The sequence below is a fragment of the Silene latifolia genome, unplaced genomic scaffold, assembly GCF_048544455.1.
Source record: "Silene latifolia isolate original U9 population unplaced genomic scaffold, ASM4854445v1 scaffold_73, whole genome shotgun sequence".
In the NCBI taxonomy this organism is placed as follows: Eukaryota; Viridiplantae; Streptophyta; class Magnoliopsida; order Caryophyllales; family Caryophyllaceae; genus Silene; species Silene latifolia.
This window is the reverse complement of record NW_027413640.1, coordinates 1,932,247-1,950,683: the sequence shown is the minus strand read 5'-3', so window position 1 is coordinate 1,950,683 and position 18,437 is coordinate 1,932,247. Positions and strand designations below refer to the sequence as shown.

General features: G+C 42.0%; 1 protein-coding gene across 1 annotated transcript; it reads right to left on the bottom strand.

Annotated features, from left to right (window-relative positions):
• Positions 1–11,060: 11,060 nt before the first annotated feature.
• LOC141640160 (uncharacterized) lies at positions 11,061–18,146 on the bottom strand. The gene is made up of 6 exons (XM_074449047.1): positions 17,483–18,146; positions 17,153–17,373; positions 16,440–16,662; positions 13,090–13,175; positions 12,401–12,492; positions 11,061–11,725 (listed from the first exon to the last, which is right to left on the bottom strand). Exons 1-6 carry the CDS (start codon positions 17,570–17,572, stop codon positions 11,478–11,480), a joined length of 960 nt encoding a protein of 319 aa, XP_074305148.1. The 5' UTR covers positions 17,573–18,146; the 3' UTR covers positions 11,061–11,477.
• Positions 18,147–18,437: the final 291 nt, after the last annotated feature.

The following is an 18,437-nucleotide window of genomic DNA, read 5'->3' as shown; positions in this document are numbered from 1 at the left end:
ATCGGGGGCAACGAGAACGGTGGGTCCGCTCATGGGCACAAACGGCACCTGAACGAGCTATATCAGGCCATCAACTTTGTGCCCAAAACAGCGATCCCCGCTTCCAACATCCCCGATATGACTATTGGGAAGAAGGACTACGAGGGAGTCATCGCCCCGCACAGCGACCCACTTGTAGTCCACTTGAACATAGCCAACCACCTGGTCAAGAGGTGCCTGATTGACACAGGCGCCTACACGAACATCATGTTCAGGGAGTGCTTTCTCAATCTCGGTCTGAAGGTTGAGGACTTGAGCCCCTGCACCAATCCGTTGTACAGTTTTTCCGGGGCCGGCCTGGTACCCCTGGGGTCAATCAGACTGCCGGTGATGTTCGGCGAGGGGAATGCGGCTAAGAATGTCCTATCTGAGTTCGTGGTCATTGACGGCTCGTCCGCCTACAACGTTCTCATAGGCCGAGTCACTCTGAGCGAGGCCGATGCAGTAATGTCCATCCGGGCCCTGACACTGATGTATGTCTCGGACCGGGGGGAAGCGCATAAGCTCGTCTCAAAGGACGAAAAAGACGAAGTAGTCAACGTCCAGATATCTGCCGGAGGGTGCAACATGCAATCCCTCAAAGTGGCGAAGAAGTCAGAGAAGGGGAAAAGCCCATCCTTACAACAGGAGGGCGACCTCATGGATGCCACTGTCGGCATGGTCGAAGGAGCCGAGACCGAAGAAGTGGAAATTGACCCAGGGCGCACCGTAACTGTCGGTGTCAACCTGGAGCCAAAATTCAGGGCCGCTCTCCTAGACCTGCTGAGGAAGAACAAAGACGTCTTCGCTTACTCAGCAGCCGAGATGCCAGGCGTGAGCCGGGAGGTAATTGTTCACAAGTTGAACGTACTCTCCACCGCTCGCCCTGTCAAGCAAAAGATGAGGAACTCCTCAGCCGAGAAGGATGAGGCCATCAAAGCCGAGGTAGATAAATTACTAGCGGCGGGCTTTATCATGCCTTGTACTTATCCTGAGTGGTTAGCTAATGTTGTAATGGTGAAGAAATCATCGGGGGCGTGGAGGATGTGTGTAGATTTTACCAATCTTAATAAAGCGTGCCCCAAAGATTGCTATCCCTTGCCTAGAATAGATAGTTTAATCGACGCCACGGCAGGCTACACTATCTTGAGCACTGCTTTGGACGCCTTCTCAGGGTATCATCAGGTATTCATGGCCGAAGAAGACATGCCCAAATGCGCATTCATCACCGGTAACGGCACATACATGTATAAAATGATGCCGTTCGGTTTGAAGAACGCCGGCGCAACTTACACAAGACTGGTGGACAAAGTTTTCCAAAATAAAAAAGGGCGAAACATTGAGGCTTACGTCGACGATGCTATTGTAAAAAGCAAGTCTGACAGCGAGCACTTACCCGATTTACACGAGACATTTTGTTCACTAAGGAAATACAAGATGAAACTTAACCCAATGAAATGCAACTTCGGTGTCCGGTCAGGTAAGTTCCTCGGCGTGCTTGTCAGCGCCAGGGGAATTGATGCCAATCCAGAAAAAGTCCAAGCAATCTTTGGACTGCGGAGCCGAGGAATCGAAAAGAGGTTATGATGTTGACCGGGAGGATGGCGGCTCTCGCCCGTTTCATCTCTCGGTCAGCCGACAAGAGCACCCCATTCTTCAAAGTGTTGAAGGGAAATAAAGACTTCAGTTGGGGGGAGGAACAGAGCACAGCTTTCAGGCAACTGAAAGCTCATCTTCAAACTCTCCCAACCCCCTGTCCGGGCCGATCTTTGGGGAGACGCTATATCTATACATAGCAGATTACCTCGGCCACGGTCGATCGTGATCATCGAGAAGAAGACAAACAAAGAACACCCAATCTACTTTGTCAGCCATACATTGTTGCCCGCCGAAAGAAATTACCCACTGATTGAAAAAGCGAGCCTTTCTTTGTCGTCGTTGCCGCAAGGAAAGCGAAACCTTACTTCGACGCACATCCCGTGACGGTCTTAACCGACCAACCATTGGAGAAAGCATTGGAAAAATTTGAGCAATCCGGCAGGCTCATCAAATGGGCGAGAGAGCTATCCGGCTTCGGCATTCAATACAAGCCGAGGCCCTCGATAAAAGGGACAGGCACTTGCGGACTTCCGGCCGAGTGCACATATCAAGAAGAGCCAAACCCCGGAGTATGGGAAGTATACACCGACGGGTCCTCCACGAACGACTCGGAGCGGCATACTTATCATCAGCCCAAACGGGGACGAGTTTGAGTACGCCTTGAAATTTACCTTCTCGGCCTCAAACAACGAGTCCGAATACGAGGCGGTGATAACTAGAGTCGAGCTAGCTAGAGCTGCCGGGGGGGAACACATCATTTTGAAAACAGATTCACTTTTAGTGGCTAATCAAATCAGAGGAGAGTACGAGACTCGAGACGACGGGATGGTAAGATACCTGGAAAGGGTAAAAGCTGACACTTCAAAATTGAAATCTTTCCAGATACAATGCATTCCAGTCGAGAACAACCGAGCCGACGCTCTCTCAAAGCTTGCCAGTTCAACCATCAAGAATGTCAGTCGAACCGTGCTAGTGGACATCAGGAATGCCAAAAGCATTACTGAGACCGTCGGCATGGTGGGCGACATAGAGGCCGAGATAACGTGGATGACTCCGATAATGAAGTACAAACTGATGAATGAGTTACCGGAGGACCGCAGTCTCTCACGAGAAGATAAAAAGGACCATGACAAGGTACTTGGTGTTTGAAGGAGAATTATACGGGAGGTCCGTGATAAGGCCACTCTTAAAATGTGTCGGCCGGCGACGCGGAGCTAATATCTTGACAGAAATTCACGAAGGCATCTGTGGTCATCACATGGGGGCAAGAACACTAGCCCACAAAGCTCACCGAGCCGGCTACTTCTGGCCCACCATGCTTGAGGATTCCAGAGCCAAAACCAAAAAGTGCAACAACTGTCAAATGCATGCTCCGGTGATACATGCACCTTCCCGAGACCTGCAGCCGGTGTTTAGTCCCCTTCCTTTTGCACAGTGGGGGATGGATTTACTAGGGCCATTTCCAACGGCATCCGGAGGAAGAAAGTACTTGATTGTCGTCATTGACTACTTCACCAAATGGGTTAAAGCTGTAGCGGTACCTGCGAAGACGACGGCGGCCGTAAGAAAGGTAATCTGGGAAAATGTCATAACTCGTTTTGGGTTACCCCAAGTCATGGTATTTGACCACGGCCGAGAATTTTGGAGTGACACAATAATGAACTGGTTGGAAGAACTTGGTATCAAATTTGCATACTCCTCCGTCTGCCACCCACAGAGCAACGGACAGGCGGAGGCAGCCAATAAAACAATCCTCAACGGTTTGAAGAAGAAAGTTGAAGACCTAAAGGGAAGATGGGCCGATGAACTACCCGGCGTCCTGTGGTCCCTTCGAGCCACGGAAAAATAAGCAACGAGGCATCCATTCCACTTAGTCTACGGTCCGGAAGGCGATCCCGCTAATTGAAGCGGCGGTGCCGAGCATTGTAACGGCCACCTTTAACCCGGTTGAAAATGAGGAAGGTCTGAGAACCTCCCTAGACTTGGTCGAAGAAAGCCGAGATACAAAGACGCCTCAACTTGGCAGTATACCAAAACCGAATGAGAAGAGCCTACAACCGAAGAGTCCACAAAAGAGACTTAAAAGTAGGGGATCTAGTCCTAAGAAAGTCGGCCGCCACCAACAAAGGAAGCATTCATGGTAAATTGACGGCCAACTGGGAGGGTCCCTACAAAGTTGTTGAAGAAATGAGGCCGGTACATACCGGTGCCGGACATGGAGGGTGTGCCTTTGATGAGCCATTGGAACACCGGCAACCTCGGAAATACTTTGTATAGCGGCGGAGGTGTCCAAAACAATTGTTGGCACCCCAACGCGTGTTTATATCTAATGAAGAATCATCCAAGTTTTCCATCAAAGTGTTTATCCCCTCCGTAGTCATATCGAGGTAGACGCCACGGCCCAAGCCGGGCAACCACCCCAAGAAGTAGACGCCACTAGCGATCACTACCAGTAGCGATTGATACTCATGAAAGCGACCAACATGCCTTAGGAACGTATAAACAGTTGAGACGCAATTCTAGCCGCCTCGGTCAACCGAAGGCCTGGCAGAGGAAGCGATCAATATGTCTCTGATATCTGAACGCTGTCGAGCCGTAACCTCTAGCCGCCTCGGCCAACCGAAGGCTGGCGGGGACACAACGGTCGATACGCTAACATGTTCACAGCGGCGGTTGGGAAGCGCAAATCGAACGCCTCGGCCAGACCGAGAGTGAAAGAGGAAGCGACCAACATGCCAACATGTTTAAAAAAAAAAAAAAACGTTAAGCACAGTTGAGATACGCATTCTAACTGCCTCGGCCAGGCCGAAGGTAAAAACGAAAAAGCGCTCAATTAATAACGTAAGAAGACAAGTGAAGGATTGTGATCAGAACCCCGGCCAAGCCGAGGGCCAATAAACAAGCTTTATTGAAAATGATTACAGGTAAGGAGAATACAGACGACGGCCGTCCCCATAGGGATAAGCCAAAACACAACCTACCAAAGTTTTACAAAAAAACAAGGAAAAGAAGAGCAAAAGGTTACAGACATATCATTTGAAGCGCCAAAACATGGCAGGGAGGAAAGGCTTAATAATTGGCCCCGACAGTGAAGCTATCCGAGATCGGGTGAACGGTGACAACCGCCCGTCTCCCTATGCTGTTCTTTGCTCGTCACCGGCGACATCGCGACATCATCTTTGATGGGCGACTCAGAAGCTGACTTGGCAGCTTCAGCTTCAGCTGCCCTAGCCCTCTCAGCTTCCTCCTTGGCCGCTTTCGCCTTTTCAGCATTGGCCGCCTTCTCTGCGGCCTCCTCTTCCTCCTTCTTCACCCTTGCCTCCTCCGCAGCCTTCTCCTCCGCGGCCTTCGCCTTAGCATCGAGCTTATCATCAAACAGCTCGTCAAATCTTTGCCACGGAAAGGAGCCATCAGTAAAGAGCTCCCCGATCACTTCCCTGGCGGCTTCTTCGGCCAGGTCCCGGTATTGGGCGCACATGTTAGGAAGAATGACGCTTTGGAGCGTCTCAATGTCCAACTCCCTCTGGGCGATGATAGCCTTCATATTCCGAAGCACCTTCCCCTGGGCCTTAAACATGGACTTCCACTCGTCCCTCTTCTTGGCAGTGAAGTCGACGACAGCCTGGAGGTGGTCACGCTCCTCCAGCCGCTTAGCGGCATCAGCCTCCGCGGCCTCAATCCTAGCTCTCTCAGCAAGGACCGCCTTTTCAGCGTCCTCCCTAAGTTTTCGCTCGGCAAGGACCGCCTTTTCAGCCTCGACCTTGGCCCTCTCGGCTTCCTTCTTCGCAGCATCGAGCTCAAGCCTGAGCCGCTCAAGTTGTGGGGCAGCTTCGGCCACGACCTTTTCTTGCTCCATAATATGAGCACCGGCCACATCAGCCCACTTCGCCAGCATCCTGGACAAACTTAAGCCCTCCGACCTAATCTGGGCGGGGGTAGGCTTCAGGAAGGAGGAGACGACGGTGGCATCTTTACCACCTGTCTGCGCAGGTCGCTTCTCAGCACGCCGTTCAGTAGGACCGGTAGACGGCGGCGGTTGATCTACAAAAAATTCAATCAAAGCATCCATGTCAACATTCATGGACATACCAGAGAGCCTGTCATCAGGAACGCCTAATGAACCGGCTAAGTCCGAGCCACGAGTTAGATCGTACAGGCTTGGCCTTCTTGGCCGGAGGACCCATTTCTTTCGGCCTCGGTAGCGATATGACGAAAGAGCAGCGAAGAAAGCGGCAATGGCAGTGGCGTAGCGATCTCTTTTCTCTTACGAAAGAGAGGAGATTCCTCTGCCACGTCGACCTCCTCATCAGTAATATCGACGACCACCACCGTCTCCTTTTGTCTTCGCAGGATTGGAGGCTGAATTGAAGTTGACGCCGTCGTCGCCGAAGACGTTGCTTTTCGCGTTCGGCGCGGCACTTTACTGGCAACCTTCGCCTGGGCCGCCGTCACATCCAATGCCTTCAGCTGCTGATCCATGAGGTCGTTTGGCGCCGGTCTGCGATCACGGGTCTGGGCCTTAGGATGCAAATCAACAACTTGCTTGTCCTTATCAAGTCCCATTCTCCTAAGGATATCTTCAGACAGATCCGGGCCAAAACAGTCTGCAAAGGAAACGAAGCAAGGATTAAGTAGAAGAAATAAATCAAAGTTCAAAGACAGAATCATTAAAAGCAGAGATGGGCCTCACACCGACCCCACTCACCCCGTTCGAGGGCCGGTATGAGGCCGACGTGGCAGAGCAGCTCATCTTGAAGAATGATCTGCGTCGGGGGCATCCATCCCTTGGGCATCCCATTCTTCTCAGCCTCGAACAGCTTCATTGCCCGTTTTTCGTCCTCATTTAGATGGACCCTGCTGGCGTCCATCTTTAGCTTACTCCGGGAGACCCATTTGTCATGCTCCCCCTTACTCTCGCACCGCAAATTGACGCGGTGTTGGAAGGACCGGGGCAACGGATAGTCATCCGGCACCTCGACGTATACCCACCGTCCCTTCCAGTCCTTACAAGATGTGATTTTGGATACGGTAACGTAGCCCGGCTCCGTCTGCACGTTGTACCACCCCGTGCGACCGGGGGCTGACGGCCTAAGGTGATGAAGCCGGCGGAATAAATTAACCGTCGGGGCCTCCTTTTTAAAGAGACAGAGCCACACAAAGCCAACTATAGTCCTAATGGCCAACGGATGCAGTTGGGCCACGGCGACGTTCATGGCTTTAATTATGGCCATATCGTATCCATTCAGAGGAAACCGGAGCCCATAATCCAGGTGTCTGATGTATACGCTGATGCAACCCGGGGGAGGGCAACAGATGGCCTGACCCTCTCTAGGAATAACAATCTTATACTCCCTGCCAAAGGAGAAATGATGTTCGAAAAATTCAGAACCAGAACAACTGGCGAACTTGTTGGTCCAAACACGATCAGGACCGATCTTACAGGCGTCGCCGTGATCCAAGATATACGGCCTCTCCTCATCAGGATGAGTCATTTCCTCATCATCACCATCATCATCATCCGAGAAATCCCCCAAATACTGATCGTCAACCTCGGGAGAAGGAGACCTAGGGCCCCCGGACCTTATCGGGATGGCGGCCAGTGCCTCCTCTTCATCAAGGCGCGACGGGGAACCCCCCGGCGCAGGATTACTAGGTCCGGCATCAGCAGAAGACATGTTCACAACAAAAACTTAACAATTAAAAGTTGGAAAATTTGTTTGTTTACCTTGGGAAGAGTGTTACGCCGAGTAACGCTTCAAAGACTAGAGAGAAGTTTCGTCAAAGAAAACCAAGCGAGAAGAAGAAAATTTTTTGAGAAAATGAATTTGGAAGGCCAAATTCAGGGGCTAACTGCCCTATTTATAGGGCAAAGCCCACTCAATCCGACCAATCAGGGCAAAGCCCATGAAACGTCAACCAATCAACACGGAGACACGTGTCAAGCATGCAGCCACGGAATGTCAATCGTCACAACAGTTACCAATCTTCTTTGACACGCTACTTGGCGGAATGCCAATCGACGTATCTTCTTCAACACGCTCCTTGGTATCTACTTGCCAAACGGCCCGCTGATTCAACCAAGCTTGGCAGCACCGGCTGGGGGCAATCAAAAGCACACGGCACTCACAACCTCGGTCTCGGCCAGCGCCATTATCTTTTCCACATTTGATGCCCTTTACACCTCCATGTGGAGGGGGGATACGGTACGGCCTAAGCAGAACCAAGCCGAGGTAGAAGAAGCCGGGGCAGAAACTTATACTTGCGCAGAATACGCTCAACACTCATCGAAGGTCCATACCACGGCATAGACTACGCTGGGGGCAAATTGATGGGGCATATTCTGCACCCGCTGACCGAGTCAACATATTGAGCAAGGTCAAAGATATCCAAAGCAAAGTCAACACCTTGGACAGCCTAGCCGACGCATCCTGTCGGCCTGTCACTTGGGTCCCGGCTAGGACAAGTAGCCAGCCGGGACACATATCCGCGTACTCATATCCAAGACTCCTCGGCATGGAGTCAACAGGGCCCGCCGGCCTGCCATGGGTCCCTCGGCCGAGGGTAGAACAGTCTTTCCACCTGCTAGCCACTTGGCCACTTGGCCACTACGTGACAAAAGGTGAAAGTCTATAAATACTCCTCAACCCTCATTGAGGAAAGGATCCAAAAAATATAACCTAAACACCTCATAATCTGGTAATATCTTCCTTATCTCTCTACAATATATTCTTCGCCAAGTAACACACAACTTATCTCTTTAAGTTCACTGACTTGAGCGTCGGAGTGAGTACGCTCGGTGCAAAGCCGAGCCCTCAGTTTGTTCATCGTTTCAGGAGAGACCGAGAGGAAGAGTCAAAGCAAGGAAGGACATCCATTCACCAAGCTTACGTGCTAAACAATACTGCTCTGGAATTACACCCGGAACAATTAGAGTCAAAGCAAGGAAGGACATCCATTCACCAAGCTTACGTGGTAAACAATACTGCTCTGGAATTACACCCGGAACAAATCCTACAGAAACTAATCAACTAGATTCAAAACAATCAACTGAACAACAACATAGAAGCAATTTAACTAACAATTCATTAATTACCCCCTTCTAACAATCTAGATTCCCATTCACCCTAGATTATGAAATTAGTTCTCATATTAATATTAACAACATCAATAACGGTAGAACAAAGTATAATTAAAAACATGATAAGATGAACAATAATAAAACAATTGTAATAATAAGAACTTTGAATTAATCAATAACTAGAGAAAGATTAGTACCGTGTTAAGGGAGTATAGATCAGGAAGCAATACGTAAATAAATTGAATCTAAAGTATTCTAGGAGTTTTTAGGGTAAAATAAGACGTAAATTATAATAGGGCACTAATTAGGTATTTATTGAAAACATAAACCGACTTTAAGAAATTTCGCGGAAGTCATCATATCGTGGTATACTCGATCGAGTCATTGGGAACTCGATCGAGTACACACCCACTCGATCAAGTCCTTGTGTACTTGATCGAGTATTTCTCGTCTCAACTCCTTTGTTCGTCTAATCCTCTTCAATTCTCTTCCTTTATTCTTCTAGATTTCCGTGTCATGCTTCGTGTATTCCTTCATGTCATCTCCGCGGTGCTACATTTCATTCTTTTGCTCCATAAATGTATCATTCCTGCATTAAATACCAAACAGCGGAAGTAACAACATTCTAATATAAATGACATATAAACAATGTAATTTAGCACGAAAACCGTACCAAAAGTAACTAAGAGGAGGCATATAAATGTATATAAAATATAAATATGACTCATCAACCAAAACAGCCGCCACCGTGGGCCATCACCACCACGGTGGTCACGGCTTGTCGCCACTACCCAGCACCGCCACCCGAGCCACCACCAAACACCATCCCAACCGACAACAACACATGACACAACAAACACCAACACAACCCGTGTAGCCACTGAAAAACCCGTGTAAACAGCCCCTTACTGACACCTAACCCATCACCCACGACCTCCACCATAGCCTCCACTAAACCCACGACAACAACCGCCCAACACCCTCCCAGGCCAAGCCACGAATGTGGGTTAAAACCCAACCCAAAACTGAGTCACAAACAACAACAATAAGCCCTAGATCTCTCGGTCAAACCCGAGGTGGTCTAAGGGGTGGTCAAGGACGGTCAGAGACAGGTCAAGGTCGAGGGGGGTCAACGGTATTAATTAATTAATATATAAACTAGTATAAGGCGGTCTTACCTTACGATCTCGAGGCGGAGGGACAAATCTCCCTTCAATCTTCTAATCTCTCTTTCTCTTTTTTCTCTCTTTAGAAGTGTGGTGGATTTTGTTGTGATTGTGAATGGATAAGCTGGGTGGATAAGGTGAGTGGATAAGGGGTAGGGTGGAGTATACTCTCTCCAATTCTCTATATTCTTCCCTATTTCCTAAAACGGATAATTCAGGTTTTCTTCCCTCTTTCTACTTTTGGTAACTTTTATTCTTATTTTATTCATTCATCTCTCCTATTACCAAACTTCACCAAACTCTTTTACTCCTACTTTATTCCTTACTCTAATGTTTGTGGCCCATAATTCAATATTTAATTCCTAATTATTTATCCATCTCTCCTATTACCAAACCCCACATATATGTCCTTTATCAATATAATACTTACACCCTTAATCCTTGTGCCCACATCAAAGGGAAAGAAAATAGCGGATTGGGGGGAGTATGAGCACCCACAATAGAGAGGACGTTACCTTCCTCTTATATTTTCATTCACCCTCTATTTTTATGACACCTCAATATGTTTTTATTTACCTTATTTTTCATTATTATCATCCTGTTCCTTTATCTCCTCTAGTTTTTTTACCACAATAGAGAGGATCCTCCTAAATTGTTAATCTTACTTATAATCTCATACTTAATAAATAAAGAAATTATTAGACACATAGCAAATAATGATTGGTTAGTGGGTACTAGGGTCAATGTTTACTTTCCTCTAAAAGTAGAGGAAGTAATCATCTTCCTCTTGCTAAGAGGACATATATGCCTTACAATAGAGAGGATGTCCTCTTAGAAGAGAGAGAGGGTTAAAAGGATTTCGCAATCCTCTCTATTGTGAGTGCTCTAAGGTAGGTGTATATATACATATATGTATGCGTATTATTATTATTATTATTATTATTATTATTATTATTATTATTATTATTATTATTTATTATTTATTATTTTATTATTCCGTCTCAAACATAACTCGTATAAATATAATATAATATAATTTTATAAAATGTATTTACCCATTTACCGTTGACTAGCCTTTGACCAAGGTAATAAAATACGGGATATCACACTAGCTGTACCATTATGGTTATAGTTGACTATAAAATGGTCACAAATTTCTATCTTTTAAAAAGATAAAAATGGTCAATCTAAAACAAGAATTTGTGCTAAACACAAGCCATCATATAATTCATAAGTCCTTGAAAAAGCACCTTCCTACATCTCATATGGATTTTCTACTCTTTCATTATAAAATGAAACTAAATGTACACCAGAATGGCATAAACCCATGAAGTTCAGAAACTCGAACAAAGTACATAGTTTTTTGCCTTTTCTCCAGTGGATTGTCACCTCTTTTGACATTGTGGAACAAACCAACTACAAAGTCCCTAACCAACATAAAATTACATCAAGACTCCCCGACAATTACGTATCAACTAAAGAGATTATATTTTTAGTTCACCCAAGCCTCTCTATTTGTTAGATAAATTGCTCGTTGTTAACCAAATCCGTTTTCATAAAGAGTGGGGCCGAAATTTCTTTTGGGTTAAAACATTAGCGAACATCTCTAAATGATTTCACCCCCGTTGAATCCCGGTGAAGAAACTAAAATCATGGTGTTTGACCCTCAATTGCTTTAGCCATGAGTCTGCAACACTCCAAAGTGACCCAAGGCGACCTTGGTCCCGGCCACCTCGACCCGAGGCCCACAAGATTCCTTGCATTTTGTAAGTGGCCAGGCCAAAGGCAGGAAGTGTTACACTCTCCCCTTCCTTTCTCTTCTTGATCCACTCAATGTTCACCATGTCGTCGTCGTGGTCCATATCTAGATAATGTCAAAGATGTTAACAAGATTTGAGCACGTTGTTTGTGAGCAAGAATAGAATACCAATTATATTACATTTATATACATTGTAAAAGAACATAGATTTCACTAGTGAGTTGATTCTCATCACATACATATAGGGATAGAAACCAATTCTAACTTAACACAGTTTCATAAAAAAAAAATTCATCCTCCTAGGGACTAATTTTATACTCCGTAATACTTTTAGGAGAATCAATAACACGTCACATTTACTAGAGTTTGTACCATCACATGAGCAAACATGAAATTCTTATAAGCAATTATAAATAACGGTCGACGGTTGATTGGCTTAAAGGTTAAAATGACCGATCGATAATATGCAAGACGTTTTATGTAATTACCATCTAAATAACCCTATAAGTGTTAATTTTCGATGGATAAGTTGGATAATTACATCTGATTTTGCAATAATTATCTCAGTCAATCAATACTATTGTCATTTAAGCATTAGCGTAAGCGGTGGCGGAGCAAGAATTTTAAGTCAGCGAGGGCAAACTGGTAATAGTATAAGGTAACCTTGAACAAATTCAAATATTTAACTAAAAAATTGGAATTTTCAAATCTCAGTGGAGGCAAACGCTCCTGCTAGCCCCCGGCTCCACCAATGCGTAAGAGTGTAATAGAACTATGTACCTTGAAAGGAAGACGAAAGAGTGTGATAAGTGAGGAAGCATGTAGACAACTCCTTTACGGTTCTTCCCATGGGAATGTGATAAATTGGATACCTGCGAATAATTGATTAACGCATCATAATCAAGATCGTATGTAACTAATATTGATCGATCTGCATTATTCAGACAACATTGCCCCCACACATGACATTATTAAGTAACCAAAAACGTGACACCATGCACAAATGTCAAATGTAAATACAATAGGTCTTGGTATAGACGGGTGGGGCGTATAGACGGGTAAAGACCTCTAATAAAATGGGTAGGGGGACAAGGTGGGGCACTCCCCATGTGCTTCCCACTTTATGGCAAATGGGTATTTTGTGAGGAGAAATGGTATCCGTCTATACGTATAGACGGATAGTGTCCGTCTATAATGAGAATTTGTGATGTAAATATAGGCCCGAAAGTTCACATTTATTATCAACGATGCGGAAACTTGAATTGATTTGGAAGAAAATGACAACTCTTGAGAAATTTAACATGCTATTCTCTCATTATCATGGTTATATTTTTCGTGTTGTATGGACTGTGGATACATTTTTTTTTTTTTTTTTTTTTTACAATTAACCCGTTAAAAACTTGATTTGGCGATATACATGTGACATTACGCGTAATAAGAAAATTAGTTCGTCCAATTGAGAGAAGTACCAGGCAACTGCCATCCAACTGGCTGGTGAAAGATCAACGCTCTTTAATGACATTAGTCCAGGATGTCTTCGAGCTAATTCACTGATCTGAAAACAAAATTATCGAGAATGAGTCAAAACTCTAATGAATTACGGAAAATTTGGTATTTCAGGAACATGAAGTCGTCATTGAGAATTTTAAATATTCAAGAAAATACTTAGTCTAGTGAGCCGGATTTATAATCGATTATTTTACGAACTTTGCCACAAGTTAGCATTGTCGTCATATCTTATTACTCCGTATTTAACTATGTGTCACCATCAAACTGAACGTTGTATCTTGGCTAGATTTTAAAAAGGTTATGGTAATTCCAGCATATTAGTTGCCCAAGGTATTCTAATAAAATGGGTCACCACCAAACTGAAATACCGACATTTTCCACGAGAATATCCTGCATTCCTACTACTCTTACTTTTCCTAGTAATAGTGGCACCAACAAAAGTCCTCATTTAATAGGGACCATTCTAAGAATTAAATTTTGGATAATGAGTTTTCCTCATATTATTTTATACTTATATTAATAAGGTTTATAATTAAGAATTTTAAAATAGTAAAAATCGATAATTTTTAATATTTTAAAAAAAATATAAGACGACAAGTGCTATTTTTTGCTACTAGATAGATTCCTCTTAAAATACCCTCAGACAAGTGCCCACTGCATTAAACCTTATCGAAAATAACCAATTGGGCATGAATGATAGTTACCTAACAATCTCGTGACACGCCTGCATATAATAATGGCACACCAATCCACTAATTAAATTACAACCTAATTTTTATAAACAAGTTAAATGGATAATATTATACTCGTAAATTTATTGTTCACAGAGGTAAAATGGTAAGCAAAAATAAATTCTATTTTTATTGTTCTATCATGTGCCCACTAGGCACATGTTAAGAAAACCAAAATGGAAATAGTTAATGCTATTTTTATGGGTAAAAGGTAAATGTGGTTATTTATTTCAATTTTTCATGACAATAGCATTAATTATTTCCATTTTTGATTTTCTTAACATGTGCCTAGTGGACACATGAGAGAAAAACCCCTTCTAAAAATGCATTTTGTTGATATGATTCACGAGATGATACATATACGGAGTATTAACTATTGATATTCAATAAGATAATAATAATATTTTTGATAAATGATTGTAGACGACCACTAAACATAGCAGTAGAGCAGTGTTGAACCAACATTTGCATATGCACACAACAATACAGCAGCAATGAGCCAATGAGTAAGAAAGTAGATTTTTTGTGATTTGTTAAGAAGTCTCCGTGTGGAGCCTGTATGTATGTATGTATGTATGTATGAATGATGATTAACACACATTGACATACTCCACTTGTTTTAAGTTGACTCTTTTTTTCTCCCACCCCAATTACTTTTTTTTCCTCCACGCAAAAAGTTTACAAAAATTTCAAATAAGTTTAGATAAATTTTATGGATCATATAAAACAAAGATAAGATGGAGGAGCACCAAACGTATGGATTTATGATAGCTGACACATAAGTTTGATTATTAGTATTTTCTTGTATTTATCTAATCATAAAAATATAGCAATAGAAAGATCACAAATTCTAACTAAAGACGGACAAAATCCGTTTCTTCAAAGAGACATCTCACAAGTCACAAGTCACAAGAGCAAGTGGGAAGACAAGTGGGGGAGGGGCTGTGAGAGGTTACAAGCTGACGACAGTCACAAATTCTTGTATTTATCTAATCATATGACAACATTGTTTGTTTGGTTATTTGTATAACACAAATCATGATATAAAGATCTAACAATCCCTAATTACAAATTCCTTTATTATCCTAGACGTATAAGAACAACGGTTTTTCTAACAAATGTACATGAGAAACATATTAAGTAATCAAATTAATATTTTCAAAACTATTTAATTAATATGGGAACAAGGATTCACCTTTCAATTTGTCATGAACGAATAATAATATGATTTGCTTATTTTAGTGCTTAATATGTCCAGATACGTTAGAAATCCCGTAAGAATAATACTAATATTTGTATTTTTGTTTAAATATGAAATATAATTTATTTGCACCCTTCTACTTTTCAGTACTTGGATAAGATGACAAAATTTGATGTTAATAAGCAAAGAAATATGTCAATTCTAAATCTGTTTCACACATGCATCAAAGCATAATCTATCAAATTTTAACCATGTATAAGCAGGATTTATACCGTATACTCCCTCTGTCCCGATCATTTGTTATCCTTTTTCATATTTGGGTGTCTCGATGAGTTGTTGTACTTTTTATTTTAAGAATGAACTTGATGAACAATTTGTTCATTGACACTCATTTTGTTCCACTTGTCATTTAGTAATTGACCCCTTCCTCTTTCCTTGGTCTTTGTGCCAAAACAAAAGGACAACAATTGACCGAGACATAGGGAGTATATATTAAAGTTTTATCTTTTATTCTCATCAATAAATACAAGTAGCTAGCATTGTCTCCCACTAGAATCTATACACAAATGGATAAGTTTTGAACCACAAAAATAGAGATCCTTAAATTCTAAAACGTGTCATAACAATTAATAAAATTATTCTCAACATAGAAAAAGAAATCCTTGTCGTCTTCAGCTTTCCTAAGCATTTAACTTAGTTGAGCATGTTGAAATGATTCTTTAAACTTAGTTGAGCATGTTGAAATGATTCGTGACATGAAAGGGAGGATTTTCTTTCATTATCATAGTAACTAATGTGGTTCATCCCTTACACCACTCACTAATTGGTTTGTGACGAATGCAGTAAATACCTAATTCAATAGAATAAGTCCATTGTATTTGCTAAATAACTTTATCAAGTACTACTTACCTACTATATATATTCGAATTCCAGACATTCTCTCTCGCTCTTTGATAATTTTTTATATTGTCAAAACCTAATAACGTGAAATGATGGATTTGAACGGAAGTGAATATTTAGATGTAGAACCGCTAATTTTAGCTCCTTACGTATTCCATCTTGTAAATCCTAAATTAAAAACAAACAACATGCAATTTTACAATAATAACAAATTAGTCCGGTCACAAAATAGTGTTAAGGAAGTAACAAATAGGGACAAACATTAGGACAGACTGCGTGGCTTATCATAAGTTACTAAAGTGCTTAACACTCTAAACCACTAATTGAAATAAATTCCAAATTCAACGGAAAAGGTCAAATGTGAATGCAAGTGTTTGGACTCAATGTATTTTTTTTTAATAAGAATTTGTATGTTTCCGATTTCATTGAATAATTGTGTTGAAGATGGGTAAGTTGAAAGGGATTAGTTAGAAGTTACCTTGTCCATAAAAGGAACTCTCCCATATGGTGTTGATTTCTCAAAGTATTGGCAATAAAGGTATCCCAACCTGTCATTCAATTGCCTTAAACATTCTTGCTCATATCCCCCGTCTTCCGACGAGCACCCATCCCACCTTGACAATTTATCGCTTTCGCTTTCATCACTATATGACTCGCTGTACGAATCCCGAGTCTCACCATCTGCTACTTCCATGTCCTCCCTATAACACCATCATAACACACCCCCAATTCAGTACACCGTTATTAATCAAGTTTCATCTTTTATCGAACAAAACTCGCAAAAGAAAGGACATACTCCGTAATCCATATTATTCAAGTTGATCAAGTTTCGTTATTCCGACTTCATGTCAACTTTTTAGTTATTCAAATTTGTTCGCAACCTCTTTAAACAAAAGTATTTCACAAATTCTAAAATAAGACTGTTTTACTCGGTGAGATCGAGTCCTTATCAATCATATCAATTAAAAAGTAATCTTACATCGTTAACTAATCGAACTATTTTTAGTCCACTAGGGGTAATTTCACCACCTCGATAGAATACACAAAATTAAGAGGGTGAATGAATCAAGAGTAGATAATATTAATGAGTAAACACGATCAACTAAAAAAATACCCAATCCCAATAATTTTTTTTCTAAATATAATAAAATATCATAAAATCATCATAAAGTAAGAAATGTAAGATTTGACCTGATAAAAATAGGAGAAGGGGTACTGGTGAAAATTTGGATGGCAGAAAGATAGGGAACATAATACTGTACAAGTGTGTGACCGTCGTTTAAACGTATAGGAACACCTGCACCATATGCACTCCATTCATCGTACGACTTCCATAGATCACTTAACCTAAAATATTCCACATTTTCTCTTTCCCATGGATGCCATAGCTTATTCAATTTCCTCATCTCTGTCTGCCGTTGTACAATAACAAAACAAAACCGTCAGGTCTCCTGTAAATCCGTTTTATACCAGAATTTAAATAAAATCAAACCATGATCATATTTGATCAAAAAATAATACCTTGGGGAGAAATTGAGAGGGTATAATGGGGGTTGTGCAATTGAGGAAGGAATCAAGATTGGAATGCATTGAACCTTTTTCAATCATCATGATTATTATTATTATTATTCTTTGACTAATTGATACGATAGATTGGGGAGATTGAATTGAAAAGAGATAAAGGATGAAGAGATTAGGGAGGGAGACTTAGCTTTCTCCCTAAAACTCCAAAAAAAATTAAAAAGGAAAAGAAGAAGAAAAAAAAAAAAAGGGAGAAGAAAAAAAAAATACAGAGGAGAGAAAAATAGGGAAAGAGAGATTGTCGGAATAATAAAAGTTGCGACAGTTTTTTGGACAGCCAAAATAATTTTGAAAATAATATTACTAAGCTGACCTTAAACGACTAGTTATAATAAATAACACCCAAAACTTGCGTAAAACTAATTACAAGGAAGATATTTTTTAATACGAAAATAGAAAGAAAATCATATGAAATCTTTAAGGTAACTTAAAGGAAGCTATAGTTGAAAATAATATATGTTGGAATATTAGTAAACTTTGAAGAAAATAAAATGATGTTGTAGGAGTAAATCCGACGAGTTTTATTTTTGTGAATTTTATAGCACCGCAAAAGGAGAGAAGGAAAGGAGGTGTATGGGAAAATGAAGACGAGCGTAGAGTTTACGGAAAAAGTTAAAACGGAATTGCGGGATTTATGAAGGGGACGAAAGAGAGAGGAAGTACGGATATAAGGGATTAGTATGGGAAACGGTCCAATTTAGTGGGTATATTCCAAAGGAAAGAAACGGAAACAACTCTATCACGTATGGCCCGATTGTTTTGGTTACGAATACTTCATCTCATCCAGACCAAAGGTTACAGTTTCTTTTTGGCACTATTTATGGTCGTAGGGAATCTTTGATATTATTCTTAATCTATAAGATAAAATATAATCATGTGAGATCTTGTTTGATTT